The following is a 23,529-nucleotide window of genomic DNA, read 5'->3' on the forward strand; positions in this document are numbered from 1 at the left end:
AATCGAAAATCGAGACTTTGTAAATGGTCCTTACGAAGAGAAACATTTATCTTGGATGTCACTGTGGCAGTATCACTGCAAACGCATTTCATGTGGCATTGCATGATAGGCTTAGCATACCACAGTCCCCTGTGTGGAGAAGGTCTGGGCACCTCTCTCTCCCTCCCTCCCTCGCATCGGTCGTACTACCGAGGCAGAAGCGTATGCAAGTCTAGAAAGTGCAGGTCTTCGCTACTACTATGTCGAAATATAAACAAAACCATCTGAGAGAAGTCATGGCCTTAGATATTACGCGGCCAGCGTTTGCTTCTAAATCAATAAAATGTCAGAGACCAACAACACAAAAAGAGATGGGGTGTGTGTAACGATGAAGGCATTACTCTACAACATTTCAAAAACAAATTGATTCAAGCAGCAAATATAGTCCACAACAGATACAGATGCGAATAGCAGGTAGTTGTAAAGTTCAGCAATACCAGATCAGAAGCTTAACGACAGAAGAAAAGTCAATTAGATAAAGTACCGGTACATAAAAATGCGGAAATCTCCAGCTGCAGCTAGACGGCCTCTTTCAGGAGTCTCCTTGTGAGATCTATGGGAAGTCCCATCACGCTATCGGTTGTCCCTACCTGCAAGAAGCACCAGCATTTCAAATATGAGGATGACTATCAAGACACTGCTCAACAAAATAGTATGTTCGTATCAACATGACTAGTTATTGAGTAAAGACACCTAATAAGTGGATCAGAATTGATGAGCTTTCAGGATCCATTCAATAAAAGATCGTGGATGAAAAGGCAATCAATTAAACTGTTGAAACAGACACATGGTACCGTAAATATACTCCAGTATGCTTCTCTTGCCCCACATTTACCAAATGTAGTATTTACAACTTTAGAACAGAGAGTAGAAAACCAACCACTTCTTTAACAAAAGGAAGTATTAGAGGATGTTCTATTATGAGTCCCCCTGCTACTTTGAGCACTATCCCCTCCTCAATCTGACATGGACATAGTGGACGGGGTTAAATTGTCAGTGTCCAATCAAGGAAATAAGTGAAACAACCAAATTTGATACAAAACAACTCTTACCAGCTTCTCAATGACTTCATCTGGTATTTTATGGAAATAAATCTGCAAGGAACCCCAAATAGATGTTATCCACAGATATGACCGGTCAAATTGTAGCATTCACCTAAAGAGCTGGGAAGTTATTCAATTTCATCTTTCAGAAGCTACAACAAGAAAAAGCAAAAGGTACCTCCACTCGATCCCATTCTCCTTTACTGAATCCCGTTTTAAGGTTTGTAACATGTACAGATCCCACTGTTGCTGCATGCCCTCCAGAATAGTCTGCAATTCATGTTAGGAAAATTATCAGAGTCAAAAAGTAAAACATCAGGGACATGGAATAAATAACCATTAAACCAACCTTTCAAAAATTGCCGTGCTTCTTCCTTGCTGGATGGTTTTTCCCGAATCACACCTTCATAGACCACCACCTCCAGATCATTTTACAATAAGAGTAAGAAATAACAGATTTAATGTTCACTGACTCATAAAAGGAAAATTCTAAATTCCTAGTGTTGCAAACAAGTCATATCACCATAGGCCATTTATGTTGAAGGACAAACAAGCGTACACAAGGCCTTGGGGGTAAAAAAAGTTATTGTATGGAAAAAGCTGATGTCTGGAGCATCTACGACATAAGTTATATCAGATACTCCATAAAGAATGAGGAGGAGAAAGAGCTAAAGCACACATTCATGCATAAGATATCAAAACATGTAATATGTAAACATGGGCCCAAAATGAAGTTTTGTGATTAACAATGTCGCAATATGACGCAACTCCTACGTATAATTTATCTTCCTGAACAAGTTTCTCAGTCAATAGAATCTCACATAACTGACATCAAAACATTACTTAAACCTATACTTATTACTTTCTTCCTTACCCTCTCCAGAATATTGAGGAAGCGATAGGAGTATGGTAAAAATTCCATATACACATTTTGGTGTTTTATCCACAACACACAACACACAACACACATATGACAAGAGTATAGAGACTATAAATATGGTATAAGATGTGATGTATACTTGATCAGAAGTAATTAATAGCGTTGGTTCGGCATCCTTTATGTAGTCACCAACTGGGAGCCTTTGTGAAATGGCTTCTGCCTGACAAGTTTCCATCAGCTCAGATAGGTAAGCAATTCCATTTCAACCAGAAACTAGTTGAGACAATGTCATTACATTATGCAGTAAACAAACAACTGCAACAAAGGGAGCACTAACACGCACAATTTCAGACACTCATACACATGCAGAAAGAAACACCTACAGTTACGAGGCTGAATTTAGTTGAGCATCACAACTAATTAGTATCTTTCTTTAAATACTTTTCTTCTCAACTACTATTGTACAATTACGTAGTCAAAATCCCAAAATGAGCCTTAGAAGTCTAAAATTGTAAAACACGATTCTTCCTCTATAAAAAGAAAAAGGGGATGTCTCCTCCATAAACGGCACTAGGTGATACCAGACTTTGATGCCTTCAGTAGTTAAACAGAGTGATGATACCAAACACATACAATATATATAAAGAAATGACATACTGTGTCTGCCGCAATCACAATCGTGGTCTCAGCATTCTTTTCTTGATTATTGATACTTTGCAACTTTGATACGATAGCATCGGCCTGACACACAATTCACATTTGACAAATGTGAGTGCGTAAAACCAAAACAAACCTAAACTAAAAGAAGCAAGTTCCAAAATTTAGCTGATTAGCATTTAGTGTTACATTCCCAATAGGAAAACAACGAAAAGGAGAAGAACACCAAACCTTTGCCTTGGCAAGAACCAAAACCAACTCCTCTGGTTTTTCCGTTCGGATGGATTTTTCGTCAATGTCTGCAGTCTACAGTAAAACAAGAGTTTAATTTCTAAAAATCATCAGGGAAATTAGGTTTTATATATTTCAGAGAAACAAATGGTAGTACCATGACTGTGAATTCATATCCCATTTCAGCCAATATTTTTCGACGTGCTATCGAGGCCGATCCCAAGATTATCTGCACAATAAACCATTAACATCATCTTTCTGGAGCAGCATAGTTTCAGAGGAAAACGAGTACAATGTTCCACATTAGACTAAAAACAACACAAATTCTCTGTTTGGCAGAAGCAGCTGCAACCAAACAGAGCCCTAATATCCAGAACTACAACCTCCTCCTAACATTTTTCAACCATTTTTAAAGCTTCAATTTGTACTGCAACTATCCACAAGGGGAACGACGACGTTTCGTGTTTGAATTCGTCTCAACAGAAATGCATCGAATCGAAACCCTAGCTTTTAGTTCAAAACTTCGAGCTGAGCAATGGAAAAATAAGAAACTCAGTTGAAGACGAAGAGTGAGTCACGTACCTTGAAGGAAGATGAATCAGCTTCCATGGCTGAGTCAGCCGGCGAGTCAGTCTGAGACCTTGAAGCTTGGAAGAAGCAGTTGTTGTGGCGGCGTTTGGCTTTTTTTCTTCACGCCGTTTACTCGTTTAGGCGCGTTTTTACTATTCCGTCTTTGCAAAGTACGACCATTCTGTATTGGTCGTTTTGGCGAGTGGAGTTACCATTTCAGCCTTTTCAGGTCCATTTTTTTTATACGAAGGGGCCCAAACCCTAAAAGCCCAAGCAGAATCGCTAAACAAAGAAAGATATCAACCCAAGGGGCTTAGTTACTAAAACTCACAAACGGTCGGAGTTTTAGTAACTCCGGAAATATGATCTACAAGTAAACCAACAATTGAAGGAGGAACGTCATCCAATATGACACACAGCCAGGTGAAAAACAAAAAAAAAACAAAAAACCTCAGGTGGTTCTATTTCCAGGAGGATCCTCTTTATCAGCATTCTGGGGATCCTCAAATCGTGTCCATTTATCGTATATCGTGTGATCATTTTTCGTTAGGTACTATTTATATTTAATTTAAAATAAAGTTATTTAAAATGATTTATGATCGCCCAATGTACGATTAACGTACACGATTTAAGAATCTCAAGATCTTCACAAAGAGGATCAAGAGAGGATCCTCATTCGTTCTATTTAGGGGCAGAACCTTTTTGTTCTATCTTTTCCATTTTTTTTTTTTTAATCTTGGTTGAAATGTAGCACAATCATTCAAACTCTTTATTTTTTCATTTGATTCATTTTTACATAGTTGATGTTCAAATAAAATATAAACGATTGTAATTATCATGTAACATTGCAGAATTAGTAGAAAAGCCAATGAGAAACCTCCCAAATTATTAACTTGCAAAGGTTTTTCTTCCACTTAAACTATTTAAATAGAAAATGAATTCAAATGTGGGGCCGACGAAGGATATTATAAGTCCTCCTACCGATCAAAAACTTTAAAATATAGGATACCTCGGAGCAAGCTAAAAAATTCCTATTCTCTACAACTACGAGTGCATGGCACTCAACACTTCGAGAGCAACAGCTTCTTGTTCCGCCAAAGATCTTGAGTCAGCAATGAACCCTAATTTATCCTTACTTTCTTTTATCTCACCATCATCATCATCACTGCCAAAATATATCTTTGACCTTTTGTGGGGTCGATTTGCGTATGCCTCTCCTTCTGAATCAGAAACATCCTCCTCCTTCTCGTATGTGTTTCCTCTCTTCCACTTCATCTTATTCTTCAAGCGTTTTTCACGACGGCGATTGTGGTATTGAGCCTTGTCATCCTTGTCCTCCTTCTTCAGACCTTCCCTGAGCTTCTTGTAATATTCGGTCTTCTTGTCTGCATAAAGAAAGAGACACATTTCAAGGCAACAATTTTTTCAGAAGAAGCAAGGTAAAACACCGTGTTTTTCCAATAGATGATGTTATTTGGGCACACGAAACTGATGCACTTATCGACACAATCTCTACTGCATACCTTGAATTTGATCAAGCGGAGCTCTGGCATTGTTGATATCAGCCAGCCTTGCTAGTGGCGGTAGTGAGTTGCCTTCGTCATCAAAGACAACTCTAGTTCCCACTGGTCTGTGGATATTGATCTTTAACTTCTTCTTCTTCTTCTTCGAAACCCGGGTTGACAATGTAGAAGGCGACCTATGAGGAACGGGATTATCATATATGAGCTCAAAGTATCAGCATCCACAAATACTAAAGGTTGATGAAATTTTTAAGGGATCATTTGATAACCATTTCGTGACAATGGTAGCCCCTTTAAGCTAATAATCCGAGTTAAAACAAGTATAAAAACATAAAATGCAAGAAACTCACATAGTATGTTCGATTTTTCTTCCTTCCCAGCCTGCGGCATTTGCTGTATCATTTGTAAGAAAAGGATCTTTCTCCCTATCTTCTTCACTAGAATCACTGATATCAAGCTCCTCCTTAGGAAGCAGCTCCAATTCATTGTCCTTGTCCAAATTTTCTGGTTCAACAATGGGAGATAGTTCGGACACTTTCTTAGAGGAGTTATTGATTTCGTTGTTTAGAAAACGCATTCTGGGTGGGAACGGTAGACCTATCGATTTGGAAAACTCATCAATTGGTAGTTCTTTAACGTCGAAAATCTCTTTGTCCTTCTGTTTTTTAACAGACTTTACATATGTGATAACGGCCCTATTAGCCACACCACGTAGTAGATCTGGGTCCTGGACTATCTTAGATGCCAACAATTTAGACAGTGATTGCACAAGGTCCTTGTTAGGCTGAGAAATCAGTAAAACAGCTAATTAGTTTAGCGTAGTACACAAGCAATCGGAGATGGCGGGAACGATAATTAAAAAGATGTGAAATGAAAGAAAATATAACCACCTTTTTTTCCCGAATGGGTATTTTTGCTGCTTGTAGTTTATCAAGCATTTTTTCTTCAGACGGCATCAGAAATAAAAGCGATCTCCCTACAGAATCAAAGCGAGCAGTTCGACCAACTCTGTGTATGTAAGATGCAACATCTTCTGGACAATCCACCTACACATGAGAAAAAGTATCAGCACTTAACGACGCTGTGACGAAATGAGTAACGGATGATTCGGGTCGAGAGAAAATGAAAAGCTCAGGGGCTATATGATTAATAACAACAATCTTGGAGTAGCAAAAACTCACCTGAACAACCCAGTCAACTGCCTGGTCGAAGTCAAGGCCTCTTGAAGCCACATCAGTCGAAAAAAGAACTATAGGATTCTTACTAAACTGTGAGACTGTTACCATTCTTTCCTCTTGCTTCCTCTTACCATGAATACGCTTCAAAGGTATTCCGGGTTGGAGTTTTGCAAATGCTTTGTATACAAATTCTACCTATTAAAACAAAAATTCGACAATCAAACTTGGTAAAAATATGGATCAGGCAACAGGTGTATTACGTGAAAAAATGGAGGTGAAATATTCACCCCGATGATCAGGCACGACATTGGAATCTGAGACGCATTGAAATAAGTCAAAACAAAGTCGGCGTACCTGTTTTCTGGTTGATAGAAACACTAGAATCCTAGATTTTAAGTTACTTCTTATGAAGCCCCACAACATGTCTAACTTTCGGTGAAGAGGAACGATGATATATGTTTGCTGCAAATTAGTAGGAGTGGCTGTTACAGACTTCTCATGCACACTGACGAACTCTGGATCTTTCAAACAGAGAGTTGCAAGATCCTTAACATCTTTTGGATGAGTTGCTGAAAAGAGAAAAATTTGCCTATCCTTTGGTAGATCTTTAATGATTAACTCCACTGCGGGCTTAAAACTTGCATCACTGAGCATACGATCTGCCTCATCAAGGACTAAAACCTGTTCCCTGGCCGTAAAAGTCCACCCAAATCAGCAGAAAAAATAGAAACGCAACTTATGTGACAAGGGTACACCATTACTCTGGCATCCCGCACCAATGATACAACGTCAAGGTAACTTTGGACAATAGGATGCAAAGTGAGACCGATTTTAAGTTGCATGATGTTGAGTAAGACACATTGAATTTCAGATTTTAAGTGAGACCGAAATCAAAATCATAACACTAATAGATGATAAAGTAAACCTGAAGCTGTGAACAGAAAAAATGTTCAGTCTCATTCATGTGCTGAAGAAGCCGGCCAGGCGTGCAAACCAATATGTTGAGCTTATTTGCACGCTCCTTCTCTTCTTTGACTCCTTTTCGACCCCCAATTAGAAGACCAGCACTAAAATCATGGTGCCTCCCAACCGAATTCAACACAAGAAAAGTTTGAATGGCTAATTCCCTTGTTGGAGATAGTACGATAACGCCCACACCATCGTCACGACACCATCTCTCTCTATACAATTTTTCCAAAAGCTGAAAAGGGAAAGGCAACGAAACTCACAACTTGAATATTTTTGTTTTCTTTTTCACAGTTTCTAACGTGCTCAATTTTCAACGCCTTTCATATGCAGTCGAATTCAAACTCCATATTTAGCTAGATTAGTTTAAACTTTATATTATAACATCACTTGCATAAACACACAAAAAAACCCTAAACCCTAAAAAACCTTACCGGTATAACGAAAGCTAGGGTCTTCCCGGATCCAGTCTTGGAGGCACCGCGAACATCTCTGCCGCATAGGGCATGGGGCAAAGCGGCCCTCTGAATATCGGTCATTACAATGTACTTGGATTGGCGTAAGGCGTCCTTAGTCTTCTTGGAGATGGGCAACTGCTCGAACCTAGTGGCGCCGGCGTACCGCGAAAAGAGGGTGGGGTTGCCGACGCGACCGAGAGGGGCGTCTGAGGGCAAATCGGGAAGAGACATGGGGTTAGAGCCGCGTTCGGGTTGCTGGGATTCGATCCACGATTTCAGAAGCTCAATTTCTTGGAGTTCCTCCGAGAGTTTCTTTTTGATGCGATATTTCTTTGATTTGAGTTTTCTCATTGTGGTTTTGGTTGTGTTTCAACTTTTGACTGTGGATGGATGAGGAGAGACAGGTTCTAGAGAAAGAGGGGCAAGGTCTTGGAGAGAGAAGGTGAAGGTAGAGATTAGGGTTTATGTTTGGTGAAGGTAAAAAGTAGGGTTTATGCTTGGGTTAATCGACGGCTAAGTTATTGGTTTGGGAAAGGAAATTAACTTAACGTGTTTATGACGGAATAATGGTAACGTTTCAATTGCATCCCTAAATTATAATTATACATAACAATTTGTTCAAATTAGAATATCTTGCTGATTTAAAAAATTAATAATAATATACTAACTTTTTTTTTATAAAATCTACAATATGAGTAACAAATGTGCGAGGAAATTTGACTTTTTACAAGAAGTGAACACCTTAGATATGCATCCCAAAATTGCAAAAATTGAATCTATATAGACTTTTGGAGAAGAACGTCACTTGAATTATAGAGACGACAATCATTATCTGCTGGCCTTGAACTCTTGCAGTTCAGAAACTTCCATGCGAGTTTTATTATTTGGTTAACAAAATGAAGGAGATCGCATGGAGTCTCATAAGTGTGATATATAAGTCAATTATTAACAATAATTTTGTTGGGGGTGATGACGACCAACCTTTCAAACTTGATGCCGATATGATCATGTCACTTCTTTCCGACATTTGAAAAGTACTGGTTTAATTCGATACTTCCACCTTGGACGGTTCTGAATGAACCTACTCCATGAAAAGCAACGATTCTATATCCATGTCATTAACTTAAGGATTCTACATATTCGATCCAATTTAGCACATGTATTGTTTGTTTTAAATTTTTTTTTTAATATAAACAATACTCCACTCTAAATTTAATCTCAACTTCGCTCAGAAAGAATTATATATAACGGAAAGAGGGATTCGAGTTTCGGTGTCGAGAGAAGAGTCCATTATTTTAGCAAATTTGGCTAATTCAAATACGTGTTATTAAATAAAGGTTTATAAAATTATTATGATAATGATATATAGTCTCTTGATTCTCTTCATTTATCCTTGACTGTCTTCATTTATCCGAGCCTAAGCATTTAGCTTTTCTGCATTTTTATGTGTTTCGCTTAATCTAATCGGTCTTCAAAGGTTATACTAATTAAATGACGTGGCATGTTTTAAGTTGTTAGATTATTATAATGGACTATATAAATAAAAAAAGCAGAAAAGCTATAATTAATGTAGAGACTCATAATCCTTCATTCATGGAGACGAACGAAGTGGCCTTTTTTTCTTCTTCTCAGGACATTTAAAGGAGCTGAAAGGAAAATACAATGACTTTTGGAAAACTAAAGGAAAAACGCAACATTTTAGCTAATCACATTTGACTCTTGTTGTCCTGTGTAAATACATATATATATATATTGCTACTTGGACGGTTCTGCATTTTCTTTTATGTTGAAACTTAAAAATCTTTATTTCCATCTATGAACTGATCGATCTGGCTTTCTCTCCTTCATTGAATTCTCAGACTCTTCATCCTGCATGAGAACAACAATTAACATCATCTGTGGTAAGGGCAAATTAAAGCATGAAAAATTCATCCCATTGAATATATAAAAAGGCTTGTCCAGCTTGGGGTCATGTTATATCACATGTTTTATTCATTAAATTTTACTCTAAAAATCCTCGTTGGTCTGTATTATAACAGATGAGTTTGTTAAGTCACGTTTGGTGATTCATGTTTATACATTTGCTTAGAAATTGAAAATAATGAATGTAGAATAGAATGAGTAAATTGTTTTATGATTTCTTAATGCAACGATATGTGAATGAATGGAGTTATGTACCACATATATGTGAAAGGCTCAAACAATCATGTTTTATGGGTAAATAATCTTGAAAGTTTTTAAAAGCATTTTCCTTTGTATAAATGAATGCAGTTCAAGAAATTAAAAACATTATATTGAATTACCTGTCTTCTTGATCAATATCCCTGGAATAGGACTTAGTGCTTCCTCCACCAGATCTTCTATAATTAGGCAAAGGCACCTCACCAGCCTCAATCTTGCTCACATCTTCCACAAGCATCTGATAGTGCCTCTTCACTTCCTCCACTGATTTCCCACCCACAGCCCTCGCCAGATTGTGCCACCTGTCCGGTGTGTCCTTGTCGTAAACCGCCAGAGCATTCTCAAACAGCTTGTTTTGCCTTGCCGTCCACGATCCTGACGACGCCATTGATCGATGGAAACCGAGCTTCGCTAGCTACAACAGATAGAATGCTTGTTGGGAGGGGGCTGAAAATGCCAAATGGAAGTAGGCTTTATAATTATGTTGAGCAAAGAGAACGGCAGTGTTAGCTCCTTATATACTACTGGAGGGAGGAGAGAGAGAGAGAGAGAGATGGGTGTGTGTAGAGAGAGGGAAAAGGATTCTCGCCGGATCATTTTTCCTAGATCTCGGAGATTCCGTAATCATAACCGTTCATTGTACATTTTGCGATAAAAAATTATTTAAAATTTAAATTAAATATAAATAGTACCTAATGAAAATTAACTTCACGATATACGATGAACGATTATAATCACGAGATTCCAAGATCTCCAGTAAAAGGATCCGACGGGGATCCGAGAGAGAGAGAGAGAGAGAGAGAGGGAGAGAGAGATAGGTAAGGGTGGGGTCGAGTTGTATTTTGTTGCACAGCTGTTTCTTTAGTTGCAAAACAATGGGGGAGGAATTTGAACTTTGTAATAACCCACGTGGTTTTCTTTTTACTTTCCAGGTAATATTTTATGGGTTTGCGGACTTTAGGGCTTTAAACCCCCAAGAAATTAACAAGCCGACTTTGTTTTACCCAAATAGAAAAGGTGATGACATGATCGCCCTGACTCCAGTTCACTCTCCTTCACCTTCTTACACTTTTCTTCTCGTAAGCTTCGTATATACACTGTCCGTTACCACATTCTAGTTGTAATGCTTCAAATGAATAATATTAATTAGGGTTTAGAGAAATGCTATTCACACTCTTAATTTATACGCTATCTTGCATTTTTTCCGTGAGGATTATTTTAAGATTGTAAAATATTAATCTCCAACTATACAATGACAAATTGAAAACATGAATAACCGTCGTCTAATTAGTTTTTGCTTATCACTCTCAAATGGTGCACCACTCTCCTTATTAAGATTTGATAAGTTTAAATTTTGAAATTTGTATCTATTTATTATATAGATCTCGAAATTTAAATGAATGTAACAGTAATGAATGAAGTGGTGAGCATCATTATCACTTGAAAGTGGTGAGCAAAAATATTACTTTTAATTAGTGTTATGAAACTTTCACGTTTATCAATCTAACTGACAATAGATTGTGGTGGAGAGATTTTTTAGTGTGTCCAGAACACGAGATTATTACATGTCATTATACAATTGTAGGGACTCTTGAAAAGAACAACTTCCTCCAACTGTATAATAATATTGGTGTTCCGTGTTCCGATCACACTGAGAAAACTCTTGTGGCTGGACGGTACCTAATCCCGATGTGAATAGGCATGATTTACGTGCAAGACGAAATTCCTCTCACCCATTTGGGGTAAAATATTCAGTTATTTTGGGACATGCCTTTCCCAAGTCTGTTTCAAATAGGCTATTTATGTAGTATAATCAAATCAACATTCTTGTATATCTACATCTCTCTTGTTAGTTTTTATGATTGGTAGGACTTCAGTATAGTTGTTGCTGCAACTAGCAATAAAAAGCATTTCAATATCTATAGATGACCTAGATTGTGACTTCAAATTTCCATATTTAAAAGTATATAATTAACACTTAATTATACCTTAAGTTAATTTATCAAGAGTAGTACTTGTGCACATGGAATTGAACCCCCTGCAAATTGAATTGCTCCGGTCCCTAGTTTTTACTGTTCATTGACTAAGACCTTATTAGTTCTCAAATTTTGATTTAAGTCCCTAGCATTAATGTGATAATGAATTTACTTGTTTATTATATAATTTTTTAATATAAAAATTAGTAATTAATTTAGGGTTTAATACTCACACCTCTATTAAACTTCTGATTAATTTTCAATTCAAACATTTCCAAAATAATAAAAAATTAAATTAAATTAAGTTTGTACCTATTAGTTTTTTTTATATATAAAAAGATTCTCAATTTTTTAATCTTAAATGTACCCATTCATATAATTTTTCAATTTTTTTAATCTTAAATGTACCCATTCTCAAATATATCAATTTGTTATATGTAAAATATACCCTTTTTTTAATATAAAATCCATTCAAATTTTTTAATCCATGTTTAAACTTATATGGGTACATTTTTTTCGTTGATTTGAGAATGTATCCATGTTTTGGTACAATAACTTTTTTTGTTAATTTTGGTTAATGTACCCATACATATATGTATATATATATACATACACACACAATATAATAGAGAGTATAATTTATATTTTATTATTTTTTAATCCCATAAATTATGAGTTTTATTTAAAATCTCATTAATATAAACAATTACAAATTTCAATTTTTAATTTTTAATTCAAAAATATAGTAACTTACATTATTACATTAATATCAGGGACCTCAATCAAAAACTAAAAACTAACAAGGTTTCAATCAAAGAATATTGATAGCTAGGGACCGCATCCAAAGTGTCCATTTTATATATTAAACAAAAATTAGCATGGGGGACCAGGTTAATCTATACTTGGTTTAACTTTCACGGGTGCACTTTGAACACCATGAGACCTAGATAATCGATCTTATTCACGAAAAGAGTGTTATCGAGCTGTATGAGATAACACACAAAAATCACTTTAAAAGTCTATCTTTTTCCAAGCGTTTTATATATGCATTTCATGGTCAATCTCATGTCTAACCCTTGAAGAAAAACTCAAGTAGAATATTCTTGATCGCATCATTTGTAAGACATTTTTTACAAAAGTATGAAATTTATGTTTTTTTAATATCATCTGATTTACCAGTACTCCTTTGTTTGGTCGTTACTCTCTTTTCAAATAACCTTCCAAAAAATACCTAGCTGGCTCATCTCCTTTAGCAACCCTCCTATATCTCTCATTCCGTACTACTGTTGTACACCCAAATTAAGTCAATGTATAACCCAATAAATAGAACACAGACTACTACTTTAATCCTTGTAATTTGAGTGTATATAGTTTCGGTTATCGTGATTTAACGCTAGTAATTTAAAAGCAACAATTTAACTTCATCAACTTCTTAATTTCGACAAAATTATAGACAGTAATGCAGAAAACTCTGCAGAACTTGGTGTGTGTTTCAACTATTTTTAGAGCAAAAGCATAGCTGTATGTATTGTACTCTCCTCTTACTAAACCAGTAATTAGGGCTGGTTTGATATTGCTGTGCTTTGAAAAAAAACTGTTTATGCTGTTCTGTGAGAATAAGCTCGTTTTTGCTGCTTCACGTTTTCAGATTTTTTTTCACCCAAAACTGTGAAAATAAGTTATTTTTAAGTGTTTACCAAATACCTTATGAGTTCAGCTTTTTTTTATATCCACTTTTTATAAAAGCACCTCAGTACCAAACCAATACTAAGACGGTTGGCAATTGCTTTCTGTATGACTTGATTTTCGAAGAACCTACCTAATCATAATATTTCTGGGGCTAGTGGCAACCTAAATTAGCCAAGCACTGCCATGGGGTGAAATAGTTACAACTTACAAGTCCAGTGTGTGTATATATATATAGCTCTTAGTGAATTGTGATTCTAATTCCCAGTTTAGTAGCACAATTGGATCAAATACCGATGCCTAAATTACTATTCCTCCAATTTCTTGATAGAGTCACAGCACTGCAGCTGTCTTGAAAGCAAATATGTCTTCTTTCCATCATTAAGTTCAAGAGATCTCATTCGTATGATTAAAAAAAAAATGTGATGGATGTACCAATATACAATTGTATTTACATTTTCTTTTGTTCCAAATGAGGGGGATTTTTAGCTTACTAGCCTCCCTTTGACAGTCAGAAATTGAACTCAGGACATGTTGTTTTGACATATATCATATACACGCATTGAATAAGACTGCAACTTTTTTTTCAGGACATATATCATAATCCACGTCCGATCTATGAAAGAATTTAATTTATCTATCCATGGATGCCTGCTGCCTGCCTTTCCTTCAATTTCAAAGGCTTTGACACCTAACAGTACTAGTTTTCCTTTTTTCTGGTGGCCCTGATTCCAAGTTGGATCCTCGTCACCCTTGGCCTCCACATTTCCATGGTTATCATATGCCAGGCAGATGAGTTTCGATTGATGGATTCTTCGAAGACCAAGGACTGGATACCGAATAGGTTGTCCGATTAGACATTGCTGAGGGCAATGGGGAATCCATCTTCCACCCATTTTATTTGAGGAGATAAAGTCTTGATCTTTATAGACCTCTCAACAAGCAAAACCATCTATAGAAGGATTAGGATTCATACAAATTAGGTATATATTACAATGTACGACATATATTTCTTATCCAACGGTGATTATCATTCTATACTAATTAATATGGAAAGGTGAACCTGTCAAATTAATTCAGTGGTTAAAAAGTTGATGTATGATAGACATTGTTGTATGGTAGAATTTTCTAACAAGTAGTAGGGTGGAATTTTTTTGCCATTCTACCATACCGGACCATATCATTACCATATACCGTACCATATTGATTTTTTGCCAAACTTTAATGGTATGATAATTGTACCAAACAAACATATTTGGTATGTTATTAGCATCTAAAACTAATACCGACAATATTACCATATCGTTTTAAATTTTTTATATAAATACATCATATATAATGCTAATTACTAATTACTAAATTTTAATTATTCTTTATGTATTTCGTTTAATAACTGTACCAAACCCATCCATACGTAGTAACGCTCACTTTGTTGTGACGAAGACTCCTACTATTTTGGTATAGAGACGGTGACATAATATACCAAAACGGGACCGATGAATGGAAATATAGAATCCTTATCATTGATCATTTATGCATTATTCCAATATAAAGTTGCCTTTTATATGATTCTGCATGTCCGTCAATGGCTTTGCATTACAAAACCCTTTAAATTTATTCTTTCTGCATGTGCATCTATCTGCCCCTCCTCACAAGCTGGAATTGGCATAAAGGATTAGCGATGGCAATTCTAAATTATTAAACCCGATAACCATGGATAATTGCCCGAATAGATTTAATTTGGATATGAAAATTTGATTATATTTAGGGTATGGGGAAAAACCATGAATATTATTCGGTTATGGTTTTGGATATGGTTATAGGGGTCCCCAATCCGTATCTGTCCCCGAATCTGAACCGAATAATATATAGTATAATTATTCATACTATTAAAGTATTAAAATATATATATACATACACACACATATGTATATTCATTATTCGCCAAATCCCTTACTTTGAGTGTAAATACAAAAATTGCATTATGTGAGTTGCATTTTATGAGAAAGTTCATAAGTTTTGATATGAATCAAAATCTATGAGAATTCAATGGTACTTATGAGAGATATCAAAGATCAGCCAACATTATCAATGTTTAACTTTAATTTTTATACTCCACAAGATCCATTCATTAAATCATTTTATACATTAAATATTTAATGATGAAATTAATATTTATTAAATTATCATGCGTTAATTAAATGAATATATTTTTTGTATTGACAAAGATCGATATAACCGTTAATCGTTGAGAAATCCGTTATCCGGTGGGTATGGTTATGGATAATACCCGACGGTTAATTTGCGTTTATGGATATGGTTAATTTTTGTAGTTATAGGAATGGATATAACATTTTCGTCCCCAAACTTCAGCTTTGCATACCAGAAGTTTTGTAGATTTTTTGATAAAAAGGAGAAGCCAGCTGGTTGATCTTGTTGCTGAAATTTTGAGATATATTGAAAGAAAACATCAGAAGCAACCAGGTGATACGATATGCATAACTTGACATATAAGCAGAGGGACATATACTATTCTTCTCCATTTGACTGATTTGATAGAAAGTTGGAAAACCATGCACATAACTTTCCTTCATTTAATTATAATTCAAATATTAATTAAGCATATGAAAAATCCTACCGTGCCTCCAAGTAAAGTTCAACGGAACCGGATCTCCTCTATTTCTAATAAAACTAAGCATGCTGAGTAGGTGATCAAGATCGTTGAAATTTGATCTAACGGCTACAAATAAGGGGTATTCTAAAAGTTATAATAATTGTAAACGGTCCGGATCGTCTGCTCAGTATATATGGATCCCGAGGGGATCCGGTTCCAAGTTCAACAACAAAATTTTAATTGTTGTATTTTTAAATAAAAATCTAACGATTAAAACATCAAGAATATCTCATGCTCTAGAGTATCGTAAAAAATTAAGGTAATAACAATTGTTTAGGAAAAGTAAACTGGATTCTTCTTTTTAATTAGGTGCAACTAAATATCTAGTATACATGCATAATATGCCTGTGGCAGCATCTAAGCTGCAATTTGATTAAAGATTTGCAGCAGGATATGGATTCTTGCACCCTGTCTTTATATATGATGTTATCATGAACGTCATAGACCAAAAAATCTTATTCTACTTTATAATATTGTCATAGACCAGTAAATCTTATTCTACAGCACCATGGGACATGCAATTTTTGTGGCTCGGGTGTATAAAAATGTCTTGTTCGCATGAATTATTTAAAGCTCATTTGGAAGTACTTTTAAAATTGTCAAAGATGTTTTTCGTGAAAGTATTTTTGATCTCAATACTTAATAAAAGGACAGGTGAATCCGAAGAAACACTTCCTGCAATAAGCACCTATTTTGGATCCCACTTTTAGTCCTTTTAAAAACAGTTTCAAACATGCAAGTGGCGCTCTACCATAATAATGAAGATGAGTGTTACCTATGCACCACGATGTAGTTTCGAATCTCATTGACTCCCTAATCTAACTGTTTGACAAAAAAAAATACAGTTTCAAACAAGCATTTAGTGAGCCAAATGTATGTATTCATATTGCTGACGAATTGGGCCAACTGAAAATGCTCAGCTAAAAAGCCCACAGAAATCATGACTCCTGGGCCACTCTTGTAGACGGAAAAGATTCAAAATTTATTGGGCCCTAATTGAGGGCTATCCTTTCTTGGTTGGCCTGCCTATTTTTCTTTTTTCTTGGTTGGCCTTAATTAAAAAACTCACTTCAAGTTCAAAAAGTATACAACTGATACTTCTTTTAGTAAGTATTTTAAGTTTTTTTCTCAGCCTATAAATATTTTTTTTGTCAAATACTATCAAAAGCGTTTTTGATAATTAAAGCGCTTCTAGTTAAACCAACCCTAATATACATGGTAGAATTTCAAGCCCGTATTTCACACGACATGTTCTGAGTTTGATTTCTGGCGCTGATAAATCACATGATGATGATCAGGAAGAGACTGAAATGCTTCTACAAGACTTCCGGACTCACCCAAAGAGGTGGTCCCCTCTATATATAAAAGAAGAAGAAAAAAATATACATGGAAACATTATTTATTTTTAATAGCGTGTAGTGTCACAATCTTATACGTGGAATTTGTTAAAAAAAAAAATATATGAAGTTTCTTTTTGTGATGGCTTTGACGCGGAGGCTGTCGAGTGAAAGTGGGATCACGTGAATGGAAATGCCACGATCGCAATTATTTGCCCACAAAGTCGTTGTCGTTTTCTTTGTTTGTGGGAGACTTGGTTTTTAGCCTTTTCTAATTTCCATCGCTCCCATCGCTTTATTATTTGCCCATTTCATATTTTGAGTCGACTGGACAATTCATTCTTTTGTATTTTGGAGCCATATTTGACTAAGAATAATCGTTGGCCGCCCCATCAAACTTTTCTAATGCCCTCTTTGGCCCCAAGAAAATTTATAGTTTTTCATTATTTATTTTTGTTTATTTTCATTAATTTTATTATGATAATCATCAAAGGAGTATAAATAAATCATAGAATAATCATTAATTCTACTTTGATTTATTGAAAGTGTAGGTGTTAAGAAGTCTTGGTTTCTCACCAATTAACTAATAATTAAGTACTTTTAATTATAAATTTAGAGACAATATTGGGGTATTTATTGAAATTCTTATCTAATTACGTGAGTTGATAATTAGTTACAATATCTACTATTATCTAGTTGTTATTTAGATGGCCTTACATTATTAACCATTTTTTGTTTGTTCGTTGTGTCTTAAACAATGCACAAGAAAACATAAGAAAAACACAAATATCATCCTTAAAAATATGAAGATAAAAAAATATACGATCAACGTTGTATCATATTTGTTTTTGTTTTAGATAAAATAAGTAATATCATGTATCATATTCATACTAGTAATACCGACACTTTTATTTATATCGTTGAAAGAAGTTTTATACTCGAATTAGAATTGGAATTTGGAACAAAGAAACTAATCAGAACGTTCAAATAATATCGCTATCCATAACAAAAAACAATAATATCACGATCATTCTGGCCAAATATTTAATGGAAGTATGTGACACAAGGCTCCAAGGTATCAATAATTTCATATAAACAGGAGAAAAGAAAATTCAAAGCCAAAGACATAAAAAAACAAAATACAATTATTTAAGAGAAACAAACTCTTATACGGTTAAACTCATATATAAAATTACAACAAAGAATTCAGTTATTTTTTAAGTAAAATTATCGTGGTAACTTTCTCGATTGTTGAGTTTCACTTTAACGCATTCATCTAAACTTCACTTTATAGTGAAAATCAAGTGTCCAAAGACTTAAGTAGGAGAAAATTTTCAATGTACTTAGAATATGAGATGATACATCATATGCCATTATATAAATAAAAAACAAATTTATTTTTCAAGTGTCACTCCACTTGCTAATGACATATAATGATGTAACACCTGTGTTTCAGGTATATTGATAACCACTCACAAGAAAAGTAATAATAAATTGTTATTAGTACTCCAAAAATCTCATTTGACACTCCAAACTTTATATAATTAGAAAGAAAAATACACTTATAAGAAGTGTAGAATAAGATTTTTAAAATGTTAATAACAGTCTTAATAATAATGACATGTGGTCCCTTTCCCAATCCAAACACAATCCCAAAGCACCAAGACCAAAATAGTAATTTTATTTAAGTCAACCAACAGTAATCAGTTAATCACACACCCAAAAAACTTAACACCCCCCCCCACCTCCACCCCATCCCGCGAATAATCTCATAATTTATTCCAAATATTTTCAACCACACCAGTGACACCACCAAAACCAGGCCCAGAGCTGTTGCCACTGCAAATAGCTAGAACGGCTTCATGGCTTCATTAATGGCTTCCGGTGACTCTGAGAGTGACTCCGTAATACAATACTAGACATAGACACACTCTTCCTTGGCGGTTGGTGGGGCATACTCCTCACTGCCTCTCTCTCTCATTAAACGTTCCACCTTCTTCTTCTTCTTCAAGCCCGCTCTCTGTTCGCAGAGCATTCTTAAGTTTCTTCTCTTCTGTTCGATTCCACTGAGCAGAAAAGAGAAAGATATTTTCAGTTTTGTTTGTTGGGTTTTTGAAGTTTGCAATTTTGTTTGGTGGGTTTTTCTTGAGTTGCTCAAATTTTCTATCTTGGTGGAGAAAAGAAGAATTTTCAGAGACATGGCGAAGACCAAGAAGAATCTCCATTGACGACCATGAAGTTGTTCTCTGTAACTGAAACGGCAATGGGGGCGAGAGCCCAAGTCGGCGCCTTTGCAGTAACGCTAATCTTGTTCGTGATTCAGAGCGGTTTTGCGCAGCAGGTTTCTTTGAGCTCCGCCGTGGAACGGTCGGCGTTACTGGAGCTCCGCTCGTCGTTGGGTCTCAGAAGCAAAGACTGGCCCATAAAGGCCGACCCTTGTTCGTCCTGGACGGGAGTCACATGCAACAAGAACGGCCGAGTCACTGGGGTCACCGTGTCCGGTTTGAGGCGAACCCGACTGGGCCGGAGAAACCCCCGGTTCGCCGTCGATTCACTGGCTGATTTCACCCTCTTGTCTATTTTCAACGCCTCCGGGTTTGCGCTTCCCGGGTCCATACCCGACTGGTTCGGCCAAAGACTTGGCGCACTCCAGGTGCTCGACCTTAGGTCTGCATCAGTCACTGGTCCTATTCCTCAGTCGCTCGGTAATTTGAAAAATCTTACCGCTTTGTATTTATCTGCCAATGGCATCACTGGGATTTTGCCTTCTGCATTGATAAATATAACACAGTTGGAAATTCTTGATCTTTCGAGGAATGCGATTACTGGGTCAATACCTTTTGGCTTTGCCAATCTTGGAAAGCTTGAAAGTCTTGACCTTTCTTCAAATTTTTTATCTGGGCCAGTTCCACCAGGTTTGGGAACCCTTTCATGGCTTAAATTCTTGGACTTGTCTGATAACAGTCTCACCGATTCGATTGCGGTTCAGTTTAGTAACCTTTCCCGGTTAGTAGAGCTTAATCTTACCACGAATTCGTTGTCCGGGTCATTGCCTGCGGAGTTGAGAGGGTTGAGGAGTTTGAGGAGGATGGAGATTGGAGATAATAACCTTGAAGGTCCAGTACCGCAGGGTTTGTTTTCGAGTCTTGTTCAGCTGGAAGTTCTGGTTCTGAGTCGGAATAAATTTGATGGTGCTCTTCCCGGTGCATTGTGGTCACTTCCCAGTTTGCGCTTTCTTGATGTATCCCACAACAATTTTACAGGAACTCTGCTGGGCCTCGGTTCAAATGCTAATGTTAGTGGTGCTGTGTTCAACCTTTCTAGTAATCTGTTATATGGAAATCTGACCTTCCCTGTTGGGAAATCTGTCTCAGTCGATTTGTCTGATAATTTTTTCCAAGGCAAGGTAGTCGAAGATAGTCTAAGCAATGGTACTCTTACTGGAAATTGCCTACAGATAGTACCAAATCAAAGGAGTTTGCAGGATTGTAGACAGTTTTATGAAGAGAGGAGTTTAACTTTCGATGATTTTGGGGTCCTACAACCAGCTCAGCCACCTTTCCTAGAACCCAAATCAAAGAGTAAGAACCGATTAACATTTATTTTGGTTGGGATATTTGGTGGACTTGGCTTTGTTGTGATTTTGGTACTGGTTCTGGTAGTGCTCCTGAAAATGTGCAATAAAGGCACAAATCAACGAGGAAGTGCAAATGTTGGGCCTGTTCCAGGAGATGACCCTTCACTCCCCAAAGATCTCATCTACGCATCAAGTCGAGGAGATTCATTTACGTATGAGCAGATTCTCCAGTTCACTGGTGCTTTCAGTGAAACAAATCTTATAAAACATGGACACTCTGGAGACATATACCGGGGATCCTTAGCAAGCGGAACCCATGTTGTTATCAAAAGGGTAAATTTGCATTCCTTAACGAAAGAATCATACACGATAGAAATGGATTTATTAGACAAGGTTTCACATACGAGATTGGTGCCAATTTTGGGTCACTGTTTAGAGCATGAGAGCGAGAAGCTTCTGGTTTACAAATACATGCCAAATGGAGACTTGGCTCGTTCCTTGCACAGGGTTACCAACTTAGGAGATGGTAATTTACGGTCCCTGGATTGGATTACAAGATTAAAAATTGCAATTGGAGCCGCTGAAATCCTAGCTTACCTACACCATGAGTGCAGCCCTCCACTCGTTCACAGGTATTCCTGAACTTTCTTTCAGCTATTGATCTGAGCAACATCTTATAGCCGCCGTTAATAATTCATTGTGATTCCGAGTCCTCATAACTTCTGCTCTTTCCTATATAAAATGCATTTTTTTGGCTCAAGTTATTTATGTCTTATAAAACCTGTTTAGTCTGTAAAAATAAAGATTTTATGATGATAGTTAATAGATACAACTACAACTACTGCTTAAACCGAAGGTAAAGTATGCCTTATCATTGATAGTTTATGGTTACACCACTTGGTACCTTTCATTCGAAACTGTAGTTCCCAGACTCGCTATAGTTTTTACTTCATGCTTAATTGTGCTGTATTTTACTAGTTTCAGCTAGTTGATTAGTTGATTAATTTGTATAAGCAATTGAAAGTTTATTTTTGGTGGTTGAAGAGATGTTCAAGCAAGCAGTATACTTCTTGATGATAAATTTGAGGTCCGGCTTGGAAGCTTGAGTGAGGTCCGTGTGCAAGAAGGGGATGGTAACCAAAATGTGATCACGAGATTGTTGCGGAAACAACAGTAAGTGTTGATTATCAGTAGCCCTGCATGTATGATATATGCGATCCTTAGCATTTTTCATCAAATTATACTTCAATTGTGGATACTAGGATCTGTTTTTTGTTATTATATATATATGAGAAACAAAGTAACAGTTCCTTTCTGTCTTATGCAGAACATCGGAACAAGGCCCTTATGGTACGTATATCTACTTGAAACCTTTTGTCTGAAATTTCATTCCTCGTATCTCTCTTCCCAGTTAAAACTCCCAAGTATTGGCTCTTTATATTTCTCGTTCAATAGATTATTTAATTTTCGTTTCTTTCTGTGGATAGCCTCATCATCAGCTGCTTGTGCATATGATGTATACTGTTTTGGGAAGGTATTGCTTGAGCTTGTGACGGGTAAGATTGGCATCAGCAAATCCAATGATTCCTCTACAAGAGAGTTGTTGGAGCACATGGTGCGCTACATCAGCATATATGACAAGGAACTGTTGAATAAGATTGTTGACCCGTCTCTGATACTAGACGAAGATCTATTGGAAGAAGTTTGGTCTGTGGCAATTGTGGCCAGGTCCTGCCTCAACCCCAAGCCGTCTAAGCGTCCCCTGATGAGATACATCCTTAAAGCATTGGAAAACCCTCTAAAGGTGGTGAGAGAAGAGAGTTCCAGCTCTGGAAAGCTGCAAACAGCTTCATCGAGAAAATCCTGGAGCGCTACTTTCTTTGGTAGCTGGCATCATAGTTCATCATCAGAGAGCGCCACTGTTCCTGGCCAGACGAGCAGAGAGAGTATCAGTGGCTCAAAACAGTCGGGGCTAGTAGGTGGAGGGGAGTTCTCTGCATCACACAAAAGGTTATCAAATGAAATTTTCCCTGAGCCAATTGAAATACAAGATCTCGAGAGACAAGACGAACATTAGATATGAACGATGGCGTAGTCTTCACATTGACCAGCATCATTGCTCTGCGTCCGGGTTATGCGGCTCGATGGGGATGCTCCGATAGAGATGACGAGCTATTTGACAGATTGGAAATGCACAGTGAAGTTGGTATTTAAATTGAGCGAGATTGTTATTGATATGATAAGCTTGTTAATTGAAGAAAACAAGCTGCAAAGCTCTGCAACTGGTGCTTTATAAAAGATCCCACGAGCAGAAATTGTTAATGAATTTTGTTATACATGGAAGAATTTTCATGGTTGTCAAAATTCAAACTTCATCACAACCAAAAGCATTTGCATCCTGTTTCTGGAAGCACTTTTTGACAACCAAAAGCACTTATAAATATTTTGGCAGAAAAACTTAAAAGCGCTTCTAGGTCATAGAACTACTTTCTAGAAAAGCACTTCCAAATGCTTTTCCAGAATGCAATTCCAAACAAGCCCTTAACAAACGCT

At 36.5% G+C, this 23,529-nt stretch overlaps 4 protein-coding genes across 5 annotated transcripts; 1 reads left to right on the forward strand and 3 right to left on the reverse strand.

The window, feature by feature from the left end:
• Positions 1-389: 389 nt before the first annotated feature.
• LOC126603037 (uncharacterized) lies at positions 390-3,622 on the reverse strand. 2 transcript variants are annotated; one of them, XM_050269803.1, is made up of 10 exons: positions 3,433-3,622; positions 3,008-3,079; positions 2,851-2,925; positions 2,620-2,703; positions 2,102-2,182; positions 1,432-1,501; positions 1,261-1,352; positions 1,092-1,133; positions 920-1,000; positions 390-629 (listed from the first exon to the last, which is right to left on the reverse strand). In XM_050269803.1, exons 1-10 carry the CDS (start codon positions 3,457-3,459, stop codon positions 558-560), a joined length of 696 nt encoding a protein of 231 aa, XP_050125760.1. In that variant the 5' UTR covers positions 3,460-3,622; the 3' UTR covers positions 390-557. The 2 variants fall into 2 exon arrangements, with proteins under 2 accessions (XP_050125760.1, XP_050125761.1); XM_050269804.1 differs by lacking the exon at positions 2,102-2,182.
• Positions 3,623-4,412: 790 nt separating this feature from the next.
• On the reverse strand, positions 4,413-7,896 carry LOC126601109 (DEAD-box ATP-dependent RNA helicase 32-like). Its single transcript, XM_050267774.1, has 8 exons — positions 7,522-7,896; positions 7,047-7,322; positions 6,476-6,802; positions 6,125-6,316; positions 5,834-5,989; positions 5,294-5,727; positions 4,944-5,119; positions 4,413-4,805 (listed from the first exon to the last, which is right to left on the reverse strand). The coding sequence occupies exons 1-8, from the start codon at positions 7,894-7,896 to the stop codon at positions 4,465-4,467; spliced, it is 2,277 nt and encodes a 758-aa protein (XP_050123731.1). The 3' UTR covers positions 4,413-4,464.
• Positions 7,897-9,135: 1,239 nt separating this feature from the next.
• Positions 9,136-10,194, reverse strand: LOC126604957 (protein RADIALIS-like 3). The gene is made up of 2 exons (XM_050272289.1): positions 9,849-10,194; positions 9,136-9,414 (listed from the first exon to the last, which is right to left on the reverse strand). Exons 1-2 carry the CDS (start codon positions 10,112-10,114, stop codon positions 9,390-9,392), a joined length of 291 nt encoding a protein of 96 aa, XP_050128246.1. The 5' UTR covers positions 10,115-10,194; the 3' UTR covers positions 9,136-9,389.
• An 8,942-nt stretch (positions 10,195-19,136) lies between these two features.
• LOC126603417 (probable LRR receptor-like serine/threonine-protein kinase At2g16250) lies at positions 19,137-23,340 on the forward strand. Its single transcript, XM_050270252.1, has 4 exons — positions 19,137-21,608; positions 22,021-22,149; positions 22,304-22,326; positions 22,464-23,340. Exons 1-4 carry the CDS (start codon positions 19,633-19,635, stop codon positions 23,051-23,053), a joined length of 2,718 nt encoding a protein of 905 aa, XP_050126209.1. The 5' UTR covers positions 19,137-19,632; the 3' UTR covers positions 23,054-23,340.
• Positions 23,341-23,529: the final 189 nt, after the last annotated feature.

This window comes from Malus sylvestris, chromosome 15 (genome assembly GCF_916048215.2).
Source record: "Malus sylvestris chromosome 15, drMalSylv7.2, whole genome shotgun sequence".
In the NCBI taxonomy this organism is placed as follows: Eukaryota; Viridiplantae; Streptophyta; class Magnoliopsida; order Rosales; family Rosaceae; genus Malus; species Malus sylvestris.

Coding starts and splice junctions, on each gene's coding strand:
- LOC126603417 (XM_050270252.1), top strand. CDS start 19,633: ATGAAGTTGTTCTCTGTAACTGAAACGGCAATGGGGGCGAGAGCCCAA. Junction 21,609..22,020: donor AGCCCTCCACTCGTTCACAG/GTATTCCTGAAC, acceptor TGGTGGTTGAAG/AGATGTTCAAGCAAGCAGTA. Junction 22,150..22,303: donor AGATTGTTGCGGAAACAACA/GTAAGTGTTGAT, acceptor TGTCTTATGCAG/AACATCGGAACAAGGCCCTT.
- LOC126604957 (XM_050272289.1), bottom strand. CDS start 10,114: ATGGCGTCGTCAGGATCGTGGACGGCAAGGCAAAACAAGCTGTTTGAG. Junction 9,415..9,848: donor GATATTGATCAAGAAGACAG/GTAATTCAATAT, acceptor GTTCTCATGCAG/GATGAAGAGTCTGAGAATTC.
- LOC126603037 (XM_050269803.1), bottom strand. CDS start 3,459: ATGGAAGCTGATTCATCTTCCTTCAAG. Junction 3,080..3,432: donor CTGATTCATCTTCCTTCAAG/GTACGTGACTCA, acceptor TTTATTGTGCAG/ATAATCTTGGGATCGGCCTC. Junction 2,704..2,850: donor TGGTTCTTGCCAAGGCAAAG/GTTTGGTGTTCT, acceptor ATTGTGTGTCAG/GCCGATGCTATCGTATCAAA.
- LOC126601109 (XM_050267774.1), bottom strand. CDS start 7,896: ATGAGAAAACTCAAATCAAAGAAATATCGCATCAAAAAGAAACTCTCG. Junction 7,323..7,521: donor CCCTAGCTTTCGTTATACCG/GTAAGGTTTTTT, acceptor TTCCCTTTTCAG/CTTTTGGAAAAATTGTATAG. Junction 5,990..6,124: donor CAGTTGACTGGGTTGTTCAG/GTGAGTTTTTGC, acceptor TCTCATGTGTAG/GTGGATTGTCCAGAAGATGT.